This window comes from Phyllobates terribilis, unplaced genomic scaffold, assembly GCF_046119375.1.
Source record: "Phyllobates terribilis strain yellow unplaced genomic scaffold, ASM4611937v1 Scaffold_11__3_contigs__length_659146591, whole genome shotgun sequence".
NCBI classification, from domain to species: Eukaryota; Metazoa; Chordata; class Amphibia; order Anura; family Dendrobatidae; genus Phyllobates; species Phyllobates terribilis.
Genome location: NW_027362771.1, coordinates 485,348,897 through 485,374,931, shown reverse-complemented (window position 1 = coordinate 485,374,931; position 26,035 = coordinate 485,348,897). Strand labels below are relative to the sequence as shown.

General features: G+C 43.7%; 2 protein-coding genes across 4 annotated transcripts in view; one reads left to right on the top strand and one right to left on the bottom strand.

Annotated features, from left to right (window-relative positions):
- Window positions 1-19,444, bottom strand: part of ADAMTS7 (ADAM metallopeptidase with thrombospondin type 1 motif 7) — a 147,742-nt gene extending 128,298 nt beyond the window's left edge. Inside the window, exon 1 of one of the 2 annotated variants that reach the window (XM_073653493.1) lies at window positions 19,020-19,444. In XM_073653493.1, coding sequence (XP_073509594.1) covers window positions 19,020-19,080 — 61 coding nt within the window. In that variant the 5' untranslated portion in view covers window positions 19,081-19,444. The remainder of the gene's footprint in view (window positions 1-19,019) is intronic. The other variant, XM_073653494.1, reaches the window with a different exon arrangement.
- The window catches only part of MORF4L1 (mortality factor 4 like 1), a 139,486-nt gene continuing 132,094 nt past the window's right edge, over window positions 18,644-26,035 (top strand). For both annotated transcript variants that reach the window (XM_073653499.1, XM_073653498.1), the window contains exons 1-2: window positions 18,644-18,833; window positions 18,938-19,093. The gene's annotated coding sequence lies outside the window, so the exon portion shown is untranslated. The remainder of the gene's footprint in view (window positions 18,834-18,937; window positions 19,094-26,035) is intronic.

The following is a 26,035-nucleotide window of genomic DNA, read 5'->3' as shown; positions in this document are numbered from 1 at the left end:
CAGGATTCACAGCTACTATTATTTGCATATAATCAACTACATCGTTTTTCCTAAAAAATACCAAGATTTTTTTTTTCCCCCATTTTTCCCAAGAGAAGGCCTGTAAAAAAGCAGCCTGCAATCTTTTGTAGTCTGGTTATTCCCATTTCTGGGATCCTGCGGGACTTCAATGTCGGGTCTTCCCTTCCCCCTCTAGCACTAATCAGCACTCCAGTGTCCACCACAATCCATGTCCTATGTGCAGCTGCCTCACAGCTGGCCTGAGAAAAACCAGCTGATCGGCTACATCTATGACCCAGGTGTGGACTATTAAGAATAGGCTGCAACCAACAAGGAAAATGCATCATACATAACCACTGTGCAGTCATAAAGGGAATCTGTCAGAACGATCTACCCGCCAAACAGTTTATATGGTTATGTTGCTTTCTGAAAGATGTCATCCATAGCTTTCCTGATGTAATCTGTTGCTCCCTAGCTAAAAAAGAAAAACATTGCAGTATTAATTCACATGCAATTAAGTATACTAAGTATAAGAATTAAGTGCTCTGGGAGTGTCAAAGCACTCCCCCAGCCAAAGCCTCCCTTGCTCTACATCCCACCAATCCCCACCTTTCTCTGGTTGACTGTGTATTCACGTCAATGAGCTGTCAGTCAAGCAGAGGAAGGTGGGGTTGGGCTGGAATAGAGCCTAGGAGGCAGAGGCTTGGGAAGTGCTTTAACAATCATAGAGCACTTAAGCCTCATTTGCATATGAATTACAACAGTATTTTTTTAGTCCGGGAGCAACAGATTGCAAGTAGAGGTATGGATTACATTATCTTTTAGAGAACCTTATAAACATATTAATAATAATCTTTATTTTTATATAGCGCCAACATATTCTGCAGCGATTTACAAACATTATCATATAAATAGTTTGGGGGATGGAGGGCAGAGGTTGTTGCTGACAGATTCCTTTTAAGTAATACCGTTCCCTCATAGGTGAACAGGGGTGTAACTAGAATTCATAGGACCCTTAGCAAAACGAAATCTCTGTCGAACAACTGAAAAAGCAGCACAAGACTGGGTTCACACGAGCATATGCAAAACCATTTATTGACGTCCAGAAATCCGTATGCAATCCGTGTGTCCATTTTGTACAGCCGTATGGAATCCATTTTATATATGAACACTTTAAGAAATAATAAAAAACAAATACTTTTTTCTATCTTTATAACTGTAATGTATCCGTGAAAAAGTCATGACGTACAGATGATCCATTTTTTACGCATTCATTGATTTATAATGGGCGAGTCTGATCCAGAATATGGATCAATGCAGTGCACGGTGTGATCTTTAACACGCTGTCCATCGGTCCATGGCTATAACGTTCATGTGAACTACCACATTGACTTACATTGTCTGTGCTCTTCATATGCTCTTCGATACGGACAGCAAACAAATGTTTAATACATTAGTCTGAAGGAGACCTAAGTTGTAGTAATTAAAGGTATAGATAAAAATACCAAATGTCAGAAATCTTGTTGCTTCCACAGACTAAATATTCAGGGGAGGTACACACGGGCGTACCCAGGATCAAAACTAGGGGGGGGGGGGGCAAAAAAAAAAATCAAATGCTCACCTCACGTCTCATCTGCTGCCGCTGCTCCGGACTCCTCAGCGTCGCCGGCCTCATCCCGCTCTGCGCTGTGACTACTCAGGAGAGAGCGCAGTGTAAAGACGTCACCGCGCCCTCTGACCTGAGACGTCACAGTGCAGCAGCCGCGGAGGATGCAGGACCTGCTGTGGAGGCACGGGGAGAAGTAAGTATTGTGTCGGGGCCCTGAGCAAGCGGGGGGGAGCAGGCGCTGACGGTGAGGGGCCCCCCCCGCCTGCTCAGGGCTCTGACATTTGCCCGGGTGCACCGGGTGCTGACGCCGGCCCTGGTGCGCGGCATGCATCCCTGCTGCTAGGGATGGAGGGGGGCAGCTGCCCCCCCGGGCCCACGGTGGGTACGCTCATGGAGGTACATATTGTGACAAAGTCACTGGTAGTGAATCGGAAGCGAGATATGTTTCACGGAGGTTGTTAGCCTCAGTGATGTGAAACATGGAACTTTTTCCTATACATTAGGTGCAGAGAGGGTTAACAGCCCAGGTTTACAAGGGCATGTTTTTAGTGGATGGCAAAAGTGCAGGGTGGGGCGCCATCCACCATGTATAAAAATCCAGGGAGTGGTCTGGGATTTAAATAGCCAGCCTTTACACTCAGGTGTGGTTCAGTGTCTGGAGAAATCTGCTCCAGACGGAGCTCGCATGTGCTGTTCTGAACCGTGTGTGCTTAATCCTGAGCGGCCGGACCCCGGCCGATTTATGGACTGTGTTACATCTTTGTATTTTGTTTTGCCATTATGCCAAATGGGCCGTGTTTACGTTATGTACTCCAGGGTGATTTATGACATTTAATAAATCAACCCGAAATTTAAAGAGATGGTGTACCTTGTCTACCTCCACATACAGCCGAGCCTGTCTCTTTACCACAAGTGGTGGAGAATGTGGGCAAAACTCACAGCGAACATGTGTGACTGTTATGAGAGGTGCTGCATGTCCTGGGTAAAGTCGGCCATAAGCCAGCAAGTAATGCCAGACAAAATGGAGGACCTGCTTAAGCATCTGTTGCAGGCACAGCAAACGCAGCACCAACAGCAGCTACAGCAACAGCAGGCGCAGTACCAGCAGCAGCACCTGCAGAGCCAGCAGAACATGCAGCAGCACTGGGAGCAGCTACAGCAGCAACGAGAGCAGCAGCAGGAGACAAATAAACTCCTGATGCAGCAGATGCAACAGCAGCAAAGACAGACAGAACTCCTAGCAGTGGAAAACCGTGCAGGACAACCGCCTCACCACCAAATCTAGATGATGACTCACACGTCAGGGAGACGGTAAGAAGAGCATTACAAAAGATGACCCTGGGGGATGACACTGAGTCGTTCCTGACTGTGTTTGAAAGGGTGGCGGAGAGGGAGAGATTACCCCCGGAGAAGTGGGCAGAGGTTCTGGCATTGTATTTAACAGGGGAGCCACAGAAGGCCTATTATGACCTGGCATTGCAAGACGCAAAAGAGTATGCAAAGTTAAAAACTGAAATTTTGGCACGCTTGGGGTAAACAATGTCTGTCAGGGCACAGCGCGTCCACCGCTGGGCGTATCGCCATGAGAAACCCCCTTGCTCCCAAATGTTTGACTTACTGCACCTGGTCCAAAAATGGTTGCAGCCTGAGTCCTCTACACCTGTGCAGATGGTAGAGCGAGTGGTTATGGACCGGTTCGTACATTCGCTGCCAAGGTCAATTCAGGCTTGGGTTGCCCAGGGTGATCCCCGGGACGCTGATGAACTGGTGGGTCTAATTGAAAGGTATCAGGGGGCAGAGGGTTCCTTGGGAAGGCAGCCCACTCCATACTGCGGAACTCACCAGGGGGCAGAGGCCCAAAAGGGGACGGGGCATCCAAGGTTAAAAAGGGCGGAGGAGGCGATGCCCAAGGTCCCTTCGGGAGAGATTATTTGTTGGAGGTGTCAGGGCCCAGGCCAAGTAGCTGCCTGATGCCCCCTGGCCTCTGAACAAATGGACTGTAGCCTGGGACATCGCTGTACCTACTATGCCTACCCTGGCTGCAGTGTGGACTATCAGCCCGGTGAGGGGCCACAGTCGTGTCCCGTGACCATTAATGGGGTACTGGTGGCAGGACTCCTGGACTCGGAGAGCTTCGTGACTCTCATAAAGGCCACACTCCCACATCAGTTGATCCCCGGGAAAAAAGTGGGTGTGCGGTGCATTCACGGGGACTACCCTATTGCCAGAATGACTATACACACTCACTGTGGAGCTGAGTCCCATGATGTTTGGGTGGTCAAGGATCTGCTTCATCCGGTGATAATAAGGTGGGACTTCAGACTGTACTGGGACTTGTGGCGGAAAGCGGGGGTGCCAAGCGTCTCGACCCGGAGACGGTTACATCACTATCGCAGTCAGAGACAGATGAGTTCCCCCTGTGTGTCCTTGCGGGTGACGAAGACGAGATAGTGACCCCGGAGGCTGAGGTTACGGATTTGGGGGTGTCTGGAGGGGAACTTTGGTACTGCGCAGATGCGGCATCTTACTTTGAAGTATGCCTTTGACAATGTATCCGTAATCAATGGGGTTGCTCAAGAGCCGGGGGTTGACACCAGGTTCCCATATTTCTCACTCAATGGTGAACTTCTTTATCGGGTCACTAACCCAAAAGGGGAGTGATAGAAAAAAATCTTAATTTTTTTCTGGATGTAAAATATATGATGTAGCTTACACTTGTATGAACCCGACATAAACCTTGAGGCCCTAAAGCCATAGCTACAGCTATAGCCATACGATACCCATGTATACAGTGGGTACGGGAAGTATTCAGTCCCCTTTAAATTTTTCACACTTTGTTTCATTACAGCCATTTGGTAAATTCTACAAAGTTAATTTTTTTTCTCATTAAAGTACACTCTGCACCCCATCTTGATTGAAAAAAAAACAGAAATGTAGAAATTTTTGCAAATTTATTAAAAAAGAAAAACTGAAATATCACATGGTCATAAGTATTCAGACCCTTTGCTCAGTATTGAGTAGAAGCACCCTTTTGAGCTAGTACAGCCATGAGTCTTCTTGGGAATGATGCAACAAGTTTTCATACCTGGATTTGGGGATCCTCTGCCATTCTTCCTTGCAGATCCTCTCCAGTTCCGTCAGGATGGATGGTGAACGTTGGTTGACAGCCATTTTCAGGTCTCTCCAGAGATGCTCGATTGGGTTTAGATCAGGGCTCTGGCTGGGCCAGTAAAGAATAGTCACAGAATTATTCTGAAGCCACTCCTTTGTTATTTTAGCTGTGTGCTTAGGGTCATTGTCTTGTTGGAAGGTGAACCTTCGGCCAAGGTCCAGAGCACTCTGGAAGAGGTTTTCATCAGGATATCTCTGTACTTGGCCGCATTCATGTTTCCTTCAACTGCAACCAGTCGTCCTGTCCCTGCAGCTGAAAAACACCCCCATAGCATGATGCTGCCACCACCATGTTTCACTGTTGGGATTGTATTGGGCAGGTGATGAGCAGTGCCTGATTTTCTCCACACATACCGCTTAGAATTATCACCAAAAAGTTCTATCTTCGTCTCATTAGACCATAGAATCTTATTTCTCATAGTCTGTGAGTCCTTCATGTGTTTTTGAGCAAACTATATGCGGGCTTTCATATGTCTTGCACTGAGGAGAGGCTTCCATTGGGCCACTCTGCCATAAAGGCCCAACTGGTGGAGGGCTGCAGTTATAGTTGACTTTGTGGAACTTTATCCCATCTCCCTACTGCATCTCTGGAGCTCAGCCACAGTGATCTTGGGGTTCTTCTTTACCTCTCTCACCAAGGATCTTCTCCCACAATTGCTCAGTTTGGCTGGATGGCCAGGTCTAGGAAGACTTCTGGTGGTCCCAAACTTCTTCCATTTAAGGATTATGGAGGACACTGTGCTCTAGGGAACCTTGAGTAATGCAAAAATGCTTTTGTAACCTTGGCCACATCTGTGCCTTGCCACAATTCTGTCTCTGAGCTCCTTGGGCAGTTCCTTTGAGCTCATGATTCTCATTTGGTCTGACGTGCACTGTGAGCTGTGAGGTCTTATATAGACAGGTGTGTGCCTTTCCAAATCAAGTCCTATCAGTTTAATTAAACACAGCTGGACTCCACTGAAGGAGTAGAACCATCTCAAGGAGGATCACAAGGAAATGGACAGCATGTGACTTAAATGAGTGTCTGAGCAAAGTGTTTGAATACTTATGACCATGTGATATTTCAGTTTTTCTTTTTTAATAAATTTGCAAAAATTTCTACATTTCTGTTTTTTTTCACTCAAGATGCGGTGCAGAGTGTACTTTAATGAGAAAAAAATTAACTTTTTAGAATTTACCAAATGGCTGCAATGAAACAAAGAGTGAAAAATTTAAAGGGGTCTGAATACTTTCCATACCCACTGTATATGGGGTCCTCGATCTGAATACATTAGTAAACACAATTTGCTATACTGTGCACAATGTAAGTGGCATAAATATCACTTCTATTGGGATCGCGCCTGCTGAGGCTCAGTCTGAACACAGCACAGACTGGGCCAGAGTAACGTGGAAACAAGACTACATGAGCATTTTTTTTCTGTATCAGTATATTTTTATGCGAGGGGAGGAAGGGAACTATACTGTATTGAGGGGCACTGTGGGTGAATTATTGAGGGCATCAGAATGTGTTGGAGGCACAGTTGGAGCATCACATTGTATTGGGGGGCACTTGGGGGCATCATTCTGTATTGAGGAGCACAATGCTGGAATCAGAATATGTTGGGGGCATAATGGGAGCATCATACTGTATTGGGGGCACTGAGAGGGCATCATACTGTATTAGGGGCACTGCAAGGGCATCATACTGTATTGAAAGTTACCACACTATCGTGGACAATAATGGACATACTGTTAGCATCATACTGTTATTGGGGGTACTGTAAGGGAATCATACTGTACTGGGGTCACTGCAAGGGCATCATACTGTATTGGGAGCAATATGGGAGCAATATGGGAGCATCATACTGTATTAGGGGCACTGTAGGGAGATCATGTGTGAAGAGCTCTGTGGGAGCATTATACTTTCTAGGGGAAAGCACTTTTGGGGGCACAGAAATTGCAAAATCTGCAGGGGAATTCTTACTGGATGGAGACTTTAAACTGTGTGGAGAGGTGTTGTGGGGCGTCATACTCAATTTTCTAACGAAGAGTCCATTCGGCATGTGACTGCTAGTATGGAAATTGCATACACACATGACCGCCCACCCGCACAAGGAATACAGAGGAATCACTCTGTTAAGATTCAGCACTCTGCAGTCACAAAGAGTGAGTGCAGATTTCTCTTAAGATTCAACAACCACTTTAAAGGTAACCTGTCATCAAAATCATGCTACTCGAACCACAGGCAGCATGACTCAATGCCTGGCTGTGCGATTGCAGTCAGATATGTTTTACTCTGAAACGCTGCAGCATATCAGAGAAAACATACTTTGAAAAGCCAGCTAGGGACTATGTGGCTCGGATGACTAGTCTGACAGAGTCCTGGGCCAATTTCTCCCAGTCCAGATCCCTTTGCTGACAGGTCTCTCTATGAAGATACATAAGGATAGACCAGTCAGTTAATGGAGCAGCATAGTGAGAAACAAACACGGGACCTGTCTCGGACTAGTCAGCCAAGACACATATGCCCCAATTCATTGTTGCATTTGTGCTTTTTTGCCTAGTTTTTGATGTTTTTTGCCTGTTTTTTAATTTTCTTTTAATTCTTCTTTACATTTTCTGCTGTAACGTCTGCCACAGGCTCAAAAGACTGACAGATTCGGACAGATTCGGCACAAGCCACTCCGTCTGGCAGACTCCAGAGAAATCCCAATACCCTAAGATTCATGAACTGTATGCGCCATTTTGAAGAATTTGTCACAAAAAAACATCAATGAATACTACAACACAAAAAATAAAAGTGACTTAAAGCACCACGATGCCGTTTTTTGTTTTTTTTTCAGCGCTTGAGTGGTGCTTTAGATGTAAGCTCCCTGTCATATACTCACCCTCCGGCGTCTTCACCGTTTTTCGGCGCCGTTCCGGTCCTACAGCACAAGCTTGTGAGCGCAGCTTCTGACTGGCAGGAAGTCAGAAGCTACATCACAAGCTCTCAATGCAAATCTATGAGAGCCAGAACTAGGCCAGAACGCAGCTCTCATAGACTTACATTGATTAGTGACCTCTGGCTCGCTCCATGAATCACTGGAGCAGCCGGCAGGTCACAAACTGCAGGAGACTGCCGGGAGCTGCGGTGATAAAAGATGAAGACGTTGGAACATATTACACGGCACTTTACAAACCAGTATGAATCTGATGACACATTCCCTTAAAGGGAATCTGTTACCGGGTTTTTACCACCTAATGTGAGAGCAGCATAATGTAAAGACAAAGACCCTGATTCCAGTGATGTGACACTTACTGGGCTGCTTGCTGTAGTTTTGATAAAATCACTGTGTTAGCAGAAGGAGATTATCACTAGAGGACTAGTAAACCTGCTGCCATGTAGTCCTCCATATTCATGAGCTCAGTATAACCCCATCCCAACCACTGATTGGCACTTTTCTGCCTATACACAGTGTACAAAGAAAGCGGCCAATCAGGGGTGTGGGTGTATCTATACAGCACTTTTTCATTAAAAGATCTAGTATATCTGCAGCAGATAAAACTGTAACTTTATCAAAACTACAGCATGCTGCCCCTAAGTGATACATTGCTGGAATCAGGGTCTCTGTCCCTACATCATGCTGCTCTCAGATGGGGTAGCAAAAACTTGATGACAGATGCCCTTTAAAACTGCAGCTTAAGTCACATATTGGAGATAATAAAATTCAGGGATCATGAACTTGGCGCTACAGATCCATAATATGTATTTTACAGACCTAGAAAATGTGCATCTTAATCAATTAACTACCCAATAAGTTGCACATGGACTAAGTAATGCAGGGATATAATTGCTAAACAATAACGTAACATAGAAGAGAAAATGCCGATCAAGGAATCCTCAAAATAAAGATTTATAAAAATGTCATCTTTATTGAAAATATTCTTTAAAATGATAAACATCATACAATGGAGCTAATGGTAACCTAGTGTGCAAATAAAGCATAAAAGGACGCGCTGCCCAGGCCAAGAAAATGTATGTGATATGGCAAAATTTAATTTTAACTTAGTTCAAAATATGCCATACAAGGGTAAAGCTTCATATTCCCTTAGATAGATCTGTGGCGACCGAACCCTCGGGGGCGCCACATAGGTACTGCATCTCACCCAGAGGTGTGGTATCTCACCCTCAGGTAAGGAAGGGGTACAGCTCAGGACCCTAACACCTGCATTCACCACACCACATTTCCGGGGGACAGGGCGAGATTGCTCCTACGGGAGAGCACAGTCCCTGGTCCCTGGCTGGAGTGGGGAGAACCACCTAGAGAGGGGGAACCATGTAGTGGATGAGGTGGAGGACGTAGATCCTGGGAGCATGTGTAGAAGGAGGTATAAGAGGGAGGAACCATCTTAGATCTAGGTCGAGATCAGTCAGAGGAGGAGAAGTGACAGGAGCAGAGGCTCTGTACGAGCTCTGCTCCAGAGGCGGGCCTGGATAGCGAGGGCCAAGTCTGAAAGAAGAAGAGAGGAGTGGGAGCAGGGAGGCTCCAGGAACTGAAGGGACCCTAGGGGTACGGGCTTTGCAGAAGGCCACCCGTACGCCCGCTGCTACCAGGAGGTAGAGGGGTCAGGCCAGATAAGGGGAACCGGTCCCTCAACTAGCGGAGAAACAGCAAGGCTCAACTAGAAACCGGAGGCTGCAGCATTTCATGTACTGTAAGCCAAAGTCCACACCAGTCTCACTAAGAAGGTGGCCACATAGGACCCAAGGGACGGAACACACGTCGCCCGCCAAGGCCCGAGGATACCGGATAGAAGTGTCACTGGGTGTAAGGTGCAGGGAGAAGGCCAGAGAAAGGACACAGAAGGGGGTCCTTCTAAATACTCCGGAGTTACCTGGGGGTCGGCTGAACCCCTCACTGAGTGAGCACAGAACGACGAGGGCTGTTACATGGGTCCCTGTAACCAGAACTGCAACAACTGTGAGTAAAGATCTTGGGACTGCATCACACGGACTCTGTGTTCATTACTGACTCCCTGCACTACAACCACCATCATCCACCCACACTGCCCTGAAGCTAACTCTTCCTGTGGGGAGTTATACCACCTTTGCTGCTATACTACCGGCTTCAGAGGACTGTTCCGCAGCGGCGGTCTCTATTAACCGCACTCCACAGGTGGCGTAGTCGGACATTATATAACCTATATACATCTACTACCCTTGGATTGACCACCCTGGGTCACTGACCGGGTCACCGCCATGGTGACTACAATCCCCAGCATCTACAGGCCCGGCTCCGGGTACCCCACGGCCCAGGGGGCGCGTCAGATACACACTACCAAACAATAAGTCATTACAAAACTTCATGGTTTACATAACAGGTACCTACTGGGATAATAAGTTGTGGTCCCACACACTCCTCGGGTGGGCGCACGATCCTACTGGGCAGCGCATCCTTTTATGCTTTATTTGCACACTAGGTTACCATTAGCTCCATTGTATGATGTTTATCTTTTTAAAGAATATTTTCGATAAAGATGATATTTTTATAAATCTTTTCATTTTGAGGGGGATTCCTTGATTGTCGTTTTTTCTTCCAAATTGCGAGATCCATAATATGATATTCATATAATTCTATGGATAACACAGACTTCATACACCATTATTAGCCTGTTTTATGAAGGCATCATATTTCTGCACTAGTGTTTACAGGTCCATTCAATACTCTAGCGCAAGCAATCCCATGTGCAGAAAACCCTAAATCTGAATATTAAAGGTTATTTGCATTTACAGCCATGAAAAATGAATATCTGCCCATATTTAACAGTGGGCTTAAAAAATGAGATTAGTAACTAAATTCCTTAGCAAGATTTATATAGTCTTTGCTTGTATTTCAGCAGCAGCTGATCTCATCATTTCTTTTCCCTCCCACTGCTGTGGACAAGAAGCTTTTGTATAGATCCAGCCATGCTGGAATTTGAATTAGTAAATTTACAGATCCGTCAGTATGTACAAAGACCCTGCAACACTAAAGGGGTTTGCCACCTGCACAAGTCTCATTGATAACAACAGTGCCCTTTTTAAAGAAATAACCCCATCAAAATTTTTATCCTCTAAATATATTGCAGTCATCATATTATATAGCACTGTGTACTTTCAATTGCTCTTTTTGCCTTTCTACCCAGATAATTCTCCTCTTTCCCATTAGATCTATTACATCACATGATTAAAAACTGACTAGCTGAATCCTTCTAAGCTCTATGTAAAAAAGGAGGTCACTTTTCCCTGTATGAGTCATGGGTAACTGCAAAAGTCCCTGGCAGTGGTAGCAGCTTGGTCAGTAGTTGAAGAGGGGCATGATAAATGCAGGGAAAAGAGACTTCCTGTTTCTACATAGAGTAGAGAAAAGAGAATTATCTGGGTAGAAAGGCAAAATGAGCAATTGTAAGTGCACAGTGATATAAAATATGATGATAGCAATATATTAAGAGGATAAAAAACTTTCATGGGAGGAGGAGTGCTTCTTTAACCTTTTTGCACCACGTTTGTTATGACTGTACTACAAACTTTAAAATACACCTGCATCATGGCTACCTGAAAATTGCATAAGGGCTCATGCAGACATTCGTGGATCTCGGTCCGATCATGGGCTGCAATGTACGGAATGGTCGCGGGTCTCCTGACCGCAGCATGACACCTTCATATATTCTATTAGGCTGTCAAGCTCGGGTCGGGAGAGCCGTGGCCAGTCCGTACATTGCGGCCCGTGATTGAACCGAGATCCACGAACGTCTGAATGAGTCCTTACTGTGTACTGTAGCTTCAAACTACACGTTATATAATAAAAGCACTGTTAAAGCCGGGCTCACACTAAAGTTTATATATTCCATTTTTCCCTTCTATTTAAGAAGTGCAACCTAAAAACTATAATTTTCTTCTGTATATATTGGACACGCCTGATTTCGTGCTACTTTTTTCCACTAGAATTCATTATCTTGTATTACTTCCACTCCCAGAACAGATATTCCTGAAAATCCAAAAATAACAATACCAGCAGGAGTGGGTTAAACTTTGTTTTGTCTCTTATGTGATTTTAACTTCAGCTTTGAAGATCAGCATTTAATATAAATCCAAGATTGAGAAACCTCCATCAGATAATTTTGCATAAGAGAAAAACTGATGACAAGCTGCTTGTAAGAATTAGATGAAGGAGAAAGACCAGCAGCACTGTCCTATTAAATATAGTGTGCTCGAGGAAGGGACTCGAGCTCCAGACTAATCAAAGTAGAAATCTCAGTACCACAAAAAGAAAATGAGACTGTAGGTCTTGCTGCTGTGTTATTTATTTTGATCCGGCAAGGAGTCAAAACAGATATGGTCCAACGTTTCGACCGTGAGTGAGCTTTGTCAAGGACATCTGAAGTGCGTGAAATGGCAGAATAGATACATATTATACAGTGTGTCAAATGATATTTACAAAAATATAAATAAATATATACAGTGCCTACAAGTAGTATTCAACCCCCTGCAGATTTAGCTGGTTTGATAAGATGCAAATAAGTTAGAGCCTTCAAACTGCAAACGAGAGTAGGTTTTATGAACAGAAGCATAAATCTTACAAACCAAAAAGTTATGTTGCTCAGTTGAATTTTATTAATTTTAAACATAAAAGTGTGGGTCAATTATTATTCAACCCCTATGTTTAATATTTTGTGGAATAACCCTTGTTTGCAATTACAGCTAATAATCGTCTTTTATAAGACCTGATCAGGCCGGCACAGGTCTGTGGAGTTATCTTGGCCCACTCCTCCATGCAGATCTTCTCCAAGTTATCTAGGTTCTTTGGGTGTCTCATGTGGACTTTATTCTTGAGCTCCTTCCACAAGTTTTCAATTGGGTTAAGGTCAGGAGACTGACTAGGCCACTCCAACACCTTGACTTTTTCCCTATTGAACCAGGCCTTGGTTTTCTTGGCTGTGTGCTTTGGGTCGTTGTCTTGTTGGAAGATGAAATTACGACCCATCTTAAGATCCTTGATGGAGGAGCGGAGGTTCTTGGCCAAAATCTCCAGGTAGGCCGTGCTATCCATCTTCCCATTGATGCGGACCAGATGGCCAGGCCCCTTGGCAGAGAAACAGCCCCACAGCATGATGCTGCCACCACCATGCTTGACTGTAGGGATGGTATTCTTGGGGTCGTATGCAGTGCCATCCAGTCTCCAAACGTCACATGTGTGGTTGGCACCAAAGATCTCGATCTTGGTCTCATCAGACCATAGAACCTTGAACCAGTCTGTCTCAGAGTCCTCCAAGTGATCATGAGCAAACTGTAGACGAGCCTTGACATGACGCTTTGAAAGTAAAGGTACCTTACGGGCTCGTCTGGAACGGAGACCATTGCGGTGGAGTACGTTACTTATGGTATTGACTGAAACCAATGTCCCCACTGCCATGAGATCTTCCCGGAGCTCCTTCCTTGTTGTCCTTGGGTTAGCCTTGACTCTTCGGACAAGCCTGGCCTCGGCACGGGAGGACACTTTCAAAGGCTGTCCTGGCTGTGGAAGGCTAACAGTAGTTCCATAAGCCTTCCACTTACGGATGATGCTCCCAACAGTGGAGACAGGTAGGCCCAACTCCTTGGAAAGAGTTTTGTACCCCTTGCCAGCCTTGTGACCCTCCACGATCTTGTCTCTGATGGCCTTGGAATGCTCCTTTGTCTTTCCCATGTTGACCATGTCTGAGTGCTGTTCACAAGTTTGGGGAGGGTCTTAAATAGTCAGAAAAGGCTGGCAAAAGAGATCTTTAATCCACACATGTGAAGCTCATTATTCTTGGTGCCTGAACTACTTCTTAATACTTTAGGGGGACCAAACAGAATTCTTGTGGTTTGAGGGGTTGAATAATAAATGACACTCTGAATTAACTTTTTACGTTTTAAAAAAAAAAAAAAAAATTTGCTGCAGTGCATTTCCCACTTCCAGGCTGATCTACAGTACACATGTCACAATGCCAAGTTAATTCCGCATGTGTCAACCAGCTAAATCTGCAGGGGGTTGAATACTACTTGTAGGCACTGTATATATATATATATATATATACAACAATATATACAAAAATATATACAAAATATAATGTAAAAAAAGGATACAAAAAGGGTAAGCAAAGGTAAATACATGGACACGGATCAAATAGGGGGGAAGGTGGAACAAAGGGAGGGGGAAGAGGAGAAGAGGGAAACAACGAACAAGAGGTCCAGCAGAAACTTATTCACTATTTATTATGAGTGCAGGTAGGTAGAAACTTAGTGGAGAAATAACGTAAATCATATGGTCTCTTGATTGATTGTAAGGCCACGGTCACATGTTCAGTATTTGGTCAGTCTTTCACATCAGTATTTGTAAACCAAAATCAGGAGTGGAACAATCAGAGGGAAAGTATAATAGAGGAGTTACCTCTAGATGGTAACAGGAGCACTTTATCAGCTTTCTAATACAGTTTTTTTTATTATCCTTGTGTTAAACTTAAATTATGTGTGTGTGCATGTGTGTGTGTGCATGTGTGTGTGCGCGGACTAGTTCGGGACCATCGGCAATCATTGCTACAACACTCTGGGTTTATGCCCACAGCAGTGTGACTGACATCCCAGAGTCACAGGGATACCGCAACAGCGAGGCGCCAGAAGATAGCGTCGTCTGGTTATCTGATCTCCTGCACTGGCTAGCAGTGCTGTGGAGTCGGAGTCGGAGCCCATTTTGGTGGAGTCGTAGTCGGTATAAAATGGACCAACTCCGACTCCTAAAATATATGATAAATTGGGTACAGTAGTTCAATGCAGTTTGTGGGGAATATTTTTTGATAAGAATTTGGGAAAGTTATGAAATGTCCTATAAATGTCTGTCCTATTCCTGATCTAAGGGTCTAGACTTTTAACTGAGAATCTGTGCTACAGTAAATTTATCACTTAAACATGAGCCATATATGAGGGAGTCGGAGTCGTGGAGTTGGAGTCAGAGTCGGAGTCATGGAAATTGAGGAGTCGGAGTCGAAGGTTTGGCTTATCGACTCCACAGCCCTGCAGGCTAGAACTGCTTCACCATCATACTAAACAGTGCAGGTTTTCTTTGCTCTGCCATTGCTAGGGTTAATCAGTTCAGTTGATCTCCTGGAGCTCTCCATCAAGAATTGCCTCACGTGTTCTGTGTTGGCCACTCCCCTCTGGTATATATGCTTTCCACTGGCATTTGGGAATAGCCAGTGATAGTTCTTTCTGCCTGGTTTGGAGTTGGGGGAGTTATTCAGTGTTTGGAGTAGGCGGTTAGGGAGTTGTTCTGGAGATTTCTGTGTGGAGTTTGTGTGCGTGTTTATCCTCATCCTCTCCTATTTGGTTTCACCTACCTTACCCTTCCCTGTGTTTTACTCAGTTGTTTGGTGAGTGTATTTTGTATGATTGCAGTTTTCATTTATCCCTGTCTGTCTTCCCTTGTCTGTCTGTTTAGTGTAATTCTATACACTTTGGCCTCACACCTTCATGGGTGGGTGGAGGGAACAGATAAAGGTAAGTCAGGTGCATAGCAAGGCACATGACCCCGGTGTCTCCACCTTCCGGGGTAATCCAGGGTTCAGGGATAGACTAGAGCACCCCCAAGCGTGAGGAATAGGGAAGGAGCACCTTGCCCACAGAAATCCTGCAACAGTACCATGACACCCAGTGCGTACTGAGCTTAGAGAGTAGAAGAAGGACTTCTCTTTCTCGTCCCTGCTTTCCCTGCACTTGCTGGGATAATCCTAGCGTGCGCTGTAGCAATGATTGACAATGGTCCCGAACTGGTCTGCTACAGACAGGCAGGGACAGCATTGCTTTTAAACACACACATGTATCATCTAGGTATAAAACAGGAATAATTAAAAATTGTATTAGGGGGCTAGTAAAGCGCTCCTACTAACTCCTAGGAGTAAATTTCTTCTGCCAGATCCCCTTTAATATCAGTGGGTTTCCTCTGGGTACCGGTGTCGTACCACACTCCAAAGAGATGTCAATGAAAAAAGAAAACTGGCATCTTTGTTAAAATTATGATTGCTTTATTTCAATTCCATTATAAAATCATCATAGCAGGACAGCAATGCATGTGGACGCGTTTTGACTTGCTAGTCTTAATCGTAACATCATTATTTATACATGTTACTATTAAGGCTAGTAAGTCCAAACGCATCAATATGCATTGCTGTCCTGCTATGATCATTTTTTTAATGGAATTGAAATAAAGCAATTGGAATTTTAACGGAGACCCGTTTTCTTTTTCTATTGGACTGTGCTGCCTGCCTTGGCCAATGGGCTCATTGGGTTTCTCTGTTTTTTATATGTGGTGATGGTAGATATAAGATAGGTCAGTCAAATTTTCTACTAATTTTTGCTACTTCAAAGACATACTGATAGAGAATTTAGATTGTGAACATTGGGGTTCAGAAGGTTATGGCCAGATTGAGTTTTTCAAAGCATGTGACCTAATACAACTGGAACTGGAAAATTTCTTAAACTTTTTTTCCAAATACGAATTTCTTTTTTTTTTTTTATAACTTTATCTGTATTTTTAAATCAATCCCTAAAGAGGTTGTCATCTACTTTTATGTTAGGACGGCCACTACTGCTTCTTGCAGAAGAGCTTCTATCCTCTTGAATAGGAGCTAACCTTCAGTACTTGGCAGCAACAACTACACATTGAAAGGAACTGCACAATGCAGCTTTGTTCAATGGTGTTTATACAGGGCCATCACCGGAGCTTATAACAGCTGATCAGTGGAAATTACTGGGTGTCGGAACACACCCAGACAACCTCCTTAAACATGATGCCTGGAGTGGGCCAAACTAGAATCCATTTTCAAATAGCACATTATACGTGGGGTCTATGAGCTTCAAATGACAGTACATCTCTGCTTCAAAGTGAATGCTTTGTAGACACCCACATTTTTGTGACACTTGCATTAACGTGGGCGTCATTTGTAAAGATGCATCTTCCTTGAGGCAAGTTGAGGACCTCACTGCAGGTAGGATCCTTCACTGATGGCAGAGGGGAAGTGGTATCATTACATTTATAGTCCAGCCCGACACTTTACCATCTCCAACTTGTATAGGGGATTGCAATTGAATTGTTTGCCTCGGGCATCTAAAGTGCTAAATATCCACTTGTATCTCTTTGGAAAAGTCAAAGACTGCAAAATATAGCGATATTACTATGAGGGTTTATTTTTTTAGCATTTTGCCCACAACCCTCGGAAATTCACTTTAATTTGATGTTGGAATAATTCATTAAAATTGGATAGCATGTCAAACCACCTTCTGAGTGTGTAATAACCAAAGTAAGACTTAACAGAGGCAGTGCTGGGGGGGCATTGAGCCCCCACCAATTGGTGGCATAGGGGGCTACAACAAGGCACTTTGGACAGTGGAGTGAAATTAACCTTTGCCAGGGTGAAGAAAAACCTATCTGTGGCCCTGACAGTCGCCTGTAAAGGTGTGCCTTCGTTTTAAAGGGGTTGTTCAGTTTAAAGGGAACCTGTCAGCAGGTTTTTGCTATGTAATCTGAAGACAGTATGCGGTAGGGGCTGAGACACAGACTTCAGCGTTGTGTCACTAATCAGGCTGTGTGCTGTTGTTTACTTATAATGAAGGTTTTATCATTGTCAGGTTTGATGTGCACATAACTGGTATACAGACTCCGCCCCCTCCTGTGATAAGCTGCTCACTGTCAATAGACAATGTACACAGAGAGGCTGGTGTGGGCGGGGTTAGCTTTCTCAGCTCTGCTGCATTTTACATCTAAAAATTGATTGTGTCACAACTGCTTCACCCAGTAATTTAAGTGATACATCACTGGAATCAGGGTCTCTTTTCCCACATCATGCTGCCCTCAGATGAGGTAGCAAAATCCTAGTGACCGATTCCCTTTCAACAATCCCAGCTCAGATTCCAATTCCTGCTATGAGAGCCTTGAAAGGTTTCACAACCAGTAGTGCATCCATCAGATATTTGAAGCGTAGCAGCTTGCTCAGTAAAAGCATGATGGCGTTATACAGGTGCCCACAATGTTATCAATGGACGCCCATACAATCTGGTATTTGCGTGAAGCATCCCTGATGAAGAGTTGGCTTCAGTTAATAGCAGATAAACTCTATAGATGCATTGCTGCCAGCAGTACGAGACTACTCCATGATATATCATTGCATGTGGATACTTACCCTGCAATGGTACCGCAGCAGCTGGGAGGTCGCTGCAGCCGGAATACTATTACATGTCACTAGGTATACACATTAATAACATTTACAGGTGTTCTGTACAAACAAAATGATAGAACACAGACCCCAATTCCACTCAACAACAAGGTGGACCAACGGCACACCAGTATATACTATATACAGAATATGACAATTACACTTACTACTTATATATATATATAACTCCCACCACATCTTACCGACCCTTAATCCACTGGGACAAGCAGTTCCACCACCTCTTGGAATATTTTATGTGTTTGGGAAGTCCATGGCTGGGTTTACACTCACAAATGTGTGCCTTGATGAGATTAACTCTATTTAGACGCACAGATCTCTTACAAATGACGGACCATTTATTCTCAAAAATATCATTGAAAAAAAAAAAACAATGAAAATTAAACATTTTTGGGAAATCTTAATTTAGAAGAACATCCTCAGCTTTACCTAATGTAGCACAAGTGCAGTTCTGGCATTATTGTTACATCATTTTGCTATATTTTGCAGTATAAATTACTTTTCTAAACTATTGATTCTGAACAAACGCAGGTTTTCTGCAGGCGATGATAGCTGATAGGGTTAAGTGAGTACAATCCCTAGCAGTGTGTGGGCAGAGCCATTATGTACAAGGAGACCCTGCTTGCCCTTAACCCTTTCTTGAACACGAAAGCGGACACAGACAGAAGAGGGTCCCTGGGCAAGGACAATATGTGGGCCCTTTGCAGTCCAATAGCTTATCATAATGCACAATCCCACCAGCTTTGAAAGTAGAAGCGGGCCCCTTTACCTCTTGGGACCCTTTGCGACTGCACAGGTTGCACCAATGGTATGTCTGCCAACAATTCCTCTTACCATTACTACTACTCCTCGTTATTCCGTTTGACCTGACAACAAGGTTCTGGCTTCTCTTACTATTTATACCCCATGCAGTACTTTCCGATTCTTGCCAGAAGAGCTGACACTCCAAGCGTCCAGCAGGAGGAATTAATATAAACTTTACCAAAATACTGACCTGAAATCAGTGAGGTGACCGCTCGCACAGCCCAGCAGAGAAGAATGAGAAGGAGCCGCATCTTGAGTGTGCAGGTAGGTGGCTTTATCTCTGGAGATTTGGGGGCAGCATGCTACTGTAGTGGTCCAGGAGGCAGGGCAGGGATCCAGGATTTGGTGTCTGCAGGAATGTGTCCTTTGTGACCTGCTATTTATACATGTGCTCTTTGTGAGTGTGATGTGCAGGCTGGTGTTTGTAGTGGACAATAGGAGGGATCATTGCTTGCTACGTCCCAGTCTCTTGGAGCAATACATCTGGGCATCTGCTCTGTCCTCTGGTGACACAATGTATCCCACATCCAGGAGATTCTCCAACTCTTTTGTCTCTTGTCATCTGTTTCTTGTCTAGGGTTCTCAAGTTCACAGACCCTCCTCCTGCACCCAAATCCCCCCTCCTTTTGCACTGCCTCCTACCCCTTGTCCTTCCCACACTCTCTTTGCTTTCCTTGTCTTTCATCTGTCCCTCTCTACCGCCCCCTTTTCATCATACAATCCTTATGAAGTGGTTACTAGCACTTTTTTTTTTTTTTACCATGCATTACATTTATTTCTTTTTTTATTATTATTATTATTATTATTATTTGTTATGCTAAGTAGAAATACCTCCAGCTTTTTAATATGAATCTCTACTTTAGCTGCTCTTCCTATTTTCTTATTGTTTGTAATGGTCAGTCCAGCAGGAGAATCTGACAGATGCTTCAGGCTTGATCTGTGCTGCCATCTGGTGGTTACTTCTGAAAAAAAATAATATTGTTTGTATGTAAGCCATACTATTGAAATATCTTTGTCTAGGCCAGGGGTGGGCAATTAATTTTCCAGAGGGGCCACATGAGAGACCATGACTGTTATGGAGGGCTGAACCAATAGGCTGAAATTAATTCTGCTCAATATTAATATTAACATATTAATTATAATTTTTATTTCATAACAATATTAATTGTATCACTAAAAGCACCATTCCAGCGTTTTTTTTATTTTGCTACTGGAGTGGTGCCACTAATTGCTGAAGTGCTTTAATATTGAGCAGAATTAAGTATACTGACCTCCCTCCCCCCACTTACAATCTCAGTCCACAAAAAGCCTCTCCATATGCAGCATGAGCCCACACATATCCCCCATATATACAGTATGAGCCCCCACATAGCCCCTGGTATACAGTATGAGCCCACATCTATCCCCCCTTATATACAGTATGAGCCCCTACATAGCCCCCTATATCCAGTATGGGTCCCCACATAGCTCTTCTATATACAATATAAGCCCCCACATGGCCCCCTATGTACAGTATGAGCCCTCATAGACCCCCTATACATAGTATGAGCCCACACATAACTCCCATATACATTATAGCCCCCTGTATACAGTATGAAGTCTCACACAGCTCCCCATATACAGTATGAGCCTCCACATATCCCCCTTATATACAGCAGGAGCCCCCACATAGCTCCCTGAATACAATTTGAGCGCACACATGTCCCCCTTATATACAGTATGAGCCCCCACATAGCCCCGTTCATATATCTAGTATGAGCCCATTCATATCCCCCCATATACAGTATGAGCCCCCACATAGCTCTCCTATATACAGTATGAGCCCCTACATAGCCCCTATATACAGTATAAGCCCCACATAGCCCCCTATGTACAGTATGAGCACTCATATAGACCCCTATACATAGTATGAGCCCCCATATAACTCCTATATACAGTATGAGCCCCCATATAGTCCTCCTATATACAATATGAGCTCTCACACAGCCCCATATACAGTATGAGCCTCCACATAGCCCTTGTACATACAGAATAAGCCCACACTTAGCACATATATACGTTATGAGCCCCCCACATAGCCCCCTATATACAGACACACATCCTATACATTAAAGAACACATACCTCCCCCAGCACTCTGCTCAGATCTCTGATGTGTGCACAACAGTCGCACACACTGAATGGTAGAAGAAGGAGCATGGGGCTTGGTCTTCCACCATTGTATTAACCACTATCTGCAGCCAGAGGAACTTTAGTGCTGCACAAAAATTGGAATCAGCTACATTTTTAGAGGCTAAATAAATATATATAATTGGTTAATATGTTGATCTTATACCTTATTTTGACAGGTCAGTGGTTTATCTATAAGATATACAAAGATTGTAATCATATGCAATTTACCTTTTAGCAAAAACCTTCTACATTCTCAACAAGAGAGGGATTTTTAATGCTATGGTGTACTATTTCCTAGATTAAGGGCCACCTTTGCAGACAATCAGGGGGGGTTGGTTTCCTAGACAAGTAGCGCATGCTGGAAAGCTATGGAGCCTACAAGTGCTGCTCTGCCGCTAGTTTCTGTGTCCCGGTGCTCCTCCGATGCTGCAGAGGCAAAGTTCAGGGGGGTACAGTTCAGGCCTGCGATATGACCATTCCATTGGTCCGAACTGTCAACCAGTAATAAGCGCACCACCCCCATTCTCTTTTCCCAAAGTGAGTAGTAAATCATGAGGCAGCGGGCTCCTAAAAAGTTATGATGAATATAACCATTTAAGATAATAGTTAGCTCAGAGATCACACCTTTAATGTTCGTTCCGACAACCAATTGCAAGGATCAAAATGTAAAATAATTCAATCGTGCATTATACATATTTAGTGCATTTATGTAGAAGCCACTGAAGGAACTAATGTATGTTGATATCAGTTTAAAGGGAATCTAAGGGAAAAAATTCCAAGTGCGAGGAAATTGCAAAAAAAGTGCAATTCCACAATTGTTTTTTGGGTTTTTTATTTATCATGTTCAATATATGGTAAAACTGACCTGGCAATATGATGCCCCAGGTCAGTACGAGTACGCAAATACCAAATATATATAGTTTTCTTTTATTTAAATTGTGAAAAAGAATTCCGAATTTGTATGAAAAACATTTTTTGATTTTGTCGAAATTTTCCGAGACTCGTAGCATTTCCATTATTGGGGATCTGGGGCTTATTTTTTGCGTACCAAGTTGACGTTTTTATTAATACCATTTTGGGGTAGCTACGAGTTTTGATCGCCCATTGTTGCATTTTATTGCAATGTAGCGGCGACCAAAAAACGTAATTCTGGGGTTTTGAATTTTTTTTTTAATTTTCCGTTTTTGTTTTTTGCTCCCCTTCTTCCCAGAGCCATAACTTTTTTATTTTTTGGTCAATATGGCCATGTGAGGGCTTATTTTTGCGGGACAAGTTGTACTTTTGAACGACACCATTGGTTTTACCATATCGTCTACTGGAAAACTGGAAAAAAAATTCCAAGTGCGATGAAATTGCAAAAAAATGCAACTCCACAGTTGTTTTATGGGTTTTCAGTAAATTATAAAACTGCCTTGTCATTATGATCCTCCAGGTCATTACAAGTTTGTAGATATCAAACATGTATAGGTTCTTTTTTATTGAAGTGATAAAAAAAAAATCCAAAGTTTGTAAAAAAAAAAATGGCGCCATTTTCTGAGACCTGTAGCGTCTCCATTTTTTGGGATCTGAGGCCAGTTGAGAGCTTATTTTTTGCGAGTCGAGCTGACGTTTTCACTGATACCATTTTGGGGTAGATACGATGATTTGATCGCCCGTTATTGCATTATATTACAATGTAACGGCGATCAAAAAAACTTAATTCTGCCGTTTTGAATTTGTTTCGGATTAATTCTTTTTATATATTGATAGATCGGGCGATTCTGAACTCGGCAATACCAAATATGTGTATATTTGATTTTTTATTGTTTTATTTTGAATGGGGCGAAAGGGGTTGATTTAAACATTTTTTTTTACTTTTTGCATGCTTCAATAGTCTTCATGGGAGACTAGAAGCTGGAATTGTCTGATCGCCTGTGTGTAGCAAAAATGTTCACTTGCTATGAGCGCCGACCGTTGGGTGGCGCTCATATAAATCTGGCAATGACAACCGCAGGGGTCTCCTGCAGACCTTGGGTTGTCATGCCAACCCATTGGCGACTCGCGATCATGTGGCGGGGCCACCGATGGGCGGGCTTAATGACGCGCTTCCGGTAAGCGCGAGTTAAATACTGCTGTCAGAGATTGACAGAGGCATTTAACTAGTTAACAGCCGTGGGTGGATCACGATTCCACCCTCGGCTGTAAGGGGCACATGACAGCTGTACAGATCAGCTGTCATGTGCCCGGAAAAGTGTGGGCTCAGCGCCGGAGCCCACACCAATGGGAGGGACCCGACATGTTCTTCACCTCTGGGGCCTTCTTTTTTTATTAAATTATTTGTGCAAAATCATTTTTGCAATTGGATTTCCTTCCTTCCTACTACAGTCTCTGTTCTGCACTGATTATTTCTGGCTGAAAAATGACTTAAAGAAGTTGTCCAGTACTTTTTATTATTTCCCCAATGTATTCACCCTGTGTCCATAAGTGTTTTTGTAAATACCTTTGGTTGTCCTTCTTGCTTGTGAGCGGCGCTATTGCCAGTCTCCAGCAGTTTCTAACCTGCTGCATCGCTCCAGTGTTTTCTGGACAAGCCAGAGGTTACTTTTCAATCCAAGTCTATGAGAACCTCCTTCTGGCTCTCATAGACTTGCATTGAGAGCACTGAGCGCTTGTGGCAGTTACCTCTGACTTCCGGTCAGTCAGAAGCGGTGGTCACAAGATGCCTGCGCAGGACTAAAGCGGTGACGGGAAGATCTGAAGACGGTAAGTGGTGAGTATAATATTAGGTGCAGGAATCTTACATTAGTGGCACCACTCCAGCGCAGAAATATAAAAATAAAACCTGGAGTGGTGCTTTAAGCCGAATATTTTATAGTGGATTTTCTCTACTAAGGAATTTATCTTTTAATACCCTATACAGCAATGGATTTATTTTCCTATCCCTAAAGTTACTGACCATGTACCTTAAATAAATTGTAAACCCCAATAAATTAATGTTTTATTAGAAAAATAGGCTGCGCGGCAGTCTCTGTTATGTGGGTGCACGGATAGGATTCCACTCCACAATAATATGAAAATATAAATCCGGCACTCCAAGTGTGGACTGCCTGATCTATATGCTCAAATTAATGTTTTATTAGTAATTAAAGTTGCCATAAAGGAATCAGTTAAAACGGTATTTCTAACTTTAATTATTAAACTGAGTCCCGGTTATTCAAGATGGAAAATAAGAAAAGCTGGTGTGGACTGATGGGTCACAATGGCGATTTGTAAATTCCTTTTGACTCTTTGTCTATTCAGGATTACTATCTCTCTTGGGAGTCAAGTGGGACATGCACCGTTACCACGGTTTATGCATGGCTGAGTAGGATCACTGAGATTTCTGTGTGGACATACTTTTCCTTGGAGACTAGTAGCACCACAAACATTTTACTTTCTGTGAAAATAAACAGAGGATTCCTGAATGCAAGCCTATCAAGACAGCTCCCAGATAAGTGTATAACTATGTGGTCACTGCTTGGTATGAACGTAATTATGTCAAATTTTGGCACAATAATGCTCTAACGAAATATTTGAATCCATAAGGTGTTGATGTTTTCTTTAGGGTCTTGTTCAAACATGACAGATTTGGTGTATAACCATATATGGATCCAAACAAAAGAAAAGAGTTTGTCTTGTGAGCAATTCACACATACATGTGTCTTCAAGGGCCTTCCCAAACTCAACAGCCTCCTAGGTGTATATCAGGCCATCTCCTCAGTGTTTCTCTCTGCCCTCAGGTCATTTCCTCAGCGTTCCTTTCTGCCCTCAAGCTGCCTCCTTAACATTGCTATATGCCCTCAGGCAGTCTATGCTGTGTTCCTCTCTGCCCTCAGGCCGTCTCCTTGGTGCTCCTTCTGCTTTCAGGCCATCCCCTTGATGTTCCTTTAATGCCCTCAAGCCGTCTCCTCTGTGTTCCTCTCTGGCCTCAGGCCGTCTCCTCTGTGTTCCTCTCTGGCCTCAGGCCGTCTACTCTGTGTTCCTCTCTGGCCTCAGGCCATCTCCTCTGTGTTCCTCTTTGACCTCAGGCCACCTCCTCAGCGCTCCTTTCTGCCATCAGTTTTTAGATTGTGAGCCCTCGCGGGCAGGGTCCTCTTTCCTCTTGTACCAGTCGCTGACTAGTTTGGTTAAGATTATTGTAAGTGTGTTTGCTATGTATACCCCCTTTTCACATGTAAAGCACCACGGAATAAATGGCGCTATAATAAAAATAATAATAATAATCAGGTCGTATTCTCGGCTCTTCACTCTGATCTCAGGCCATCTCTTCAGTGTTCCTTTCTGCCCTTGGGCCGTCACATCAGCGCTCCTCTCTTGACTTATTCTGTCTCTTCATCGTTACGCTCTGCTCTAGGCCATCTCTATGGCGTGTGGATATATATTTATACGCAGTTTTTTTGTTATTTAACGCATGTAATAAAATGTTATATTTTTTTGAGAGATGGGGGCTCTTTACTTTTTATTAAATAGTTGATAGCTAGATAGTTAGACAGACAGACAGATAGAATGTTATGACTGAGCCCTAACACTCACACGGGGATGAACAAACCAGGGGAGATGTTAAATCTGCACACCACAGGTTAATATACAGACTAGGCAAATCCATAACCTGACCCTGATTTGCCCCTGCCTGACCACGGAGGTTGGCACCCTAAAACTACTCAATGGTGCCCCCACTCAACGTCGGCTGACCCTGAGTGTCCTTCAACTAAACACAAAGTGTAAACCAAAACAACAACAATAGAATGAAGTGCACACAGACAGAGGGTGAGACACAGGACTAAAGACGTGTTCACACGGTCATACATGAAATATGGTTAGAAAGGAACCCAAAAAGACCATCGGTATATGTGAAAACCGCCAGACCCTGAATGTAACAAAATCGGAAAGGTGTTAACAAGGGGAACACACAAACAAACCACAGGACAAGCAATAAAGAAACCATCAGCAAGATAATCCTTCACTGGGGAGCTGGGACTCCAAACATCCATCTAACTTGGAATATAGCCAGCAAAGA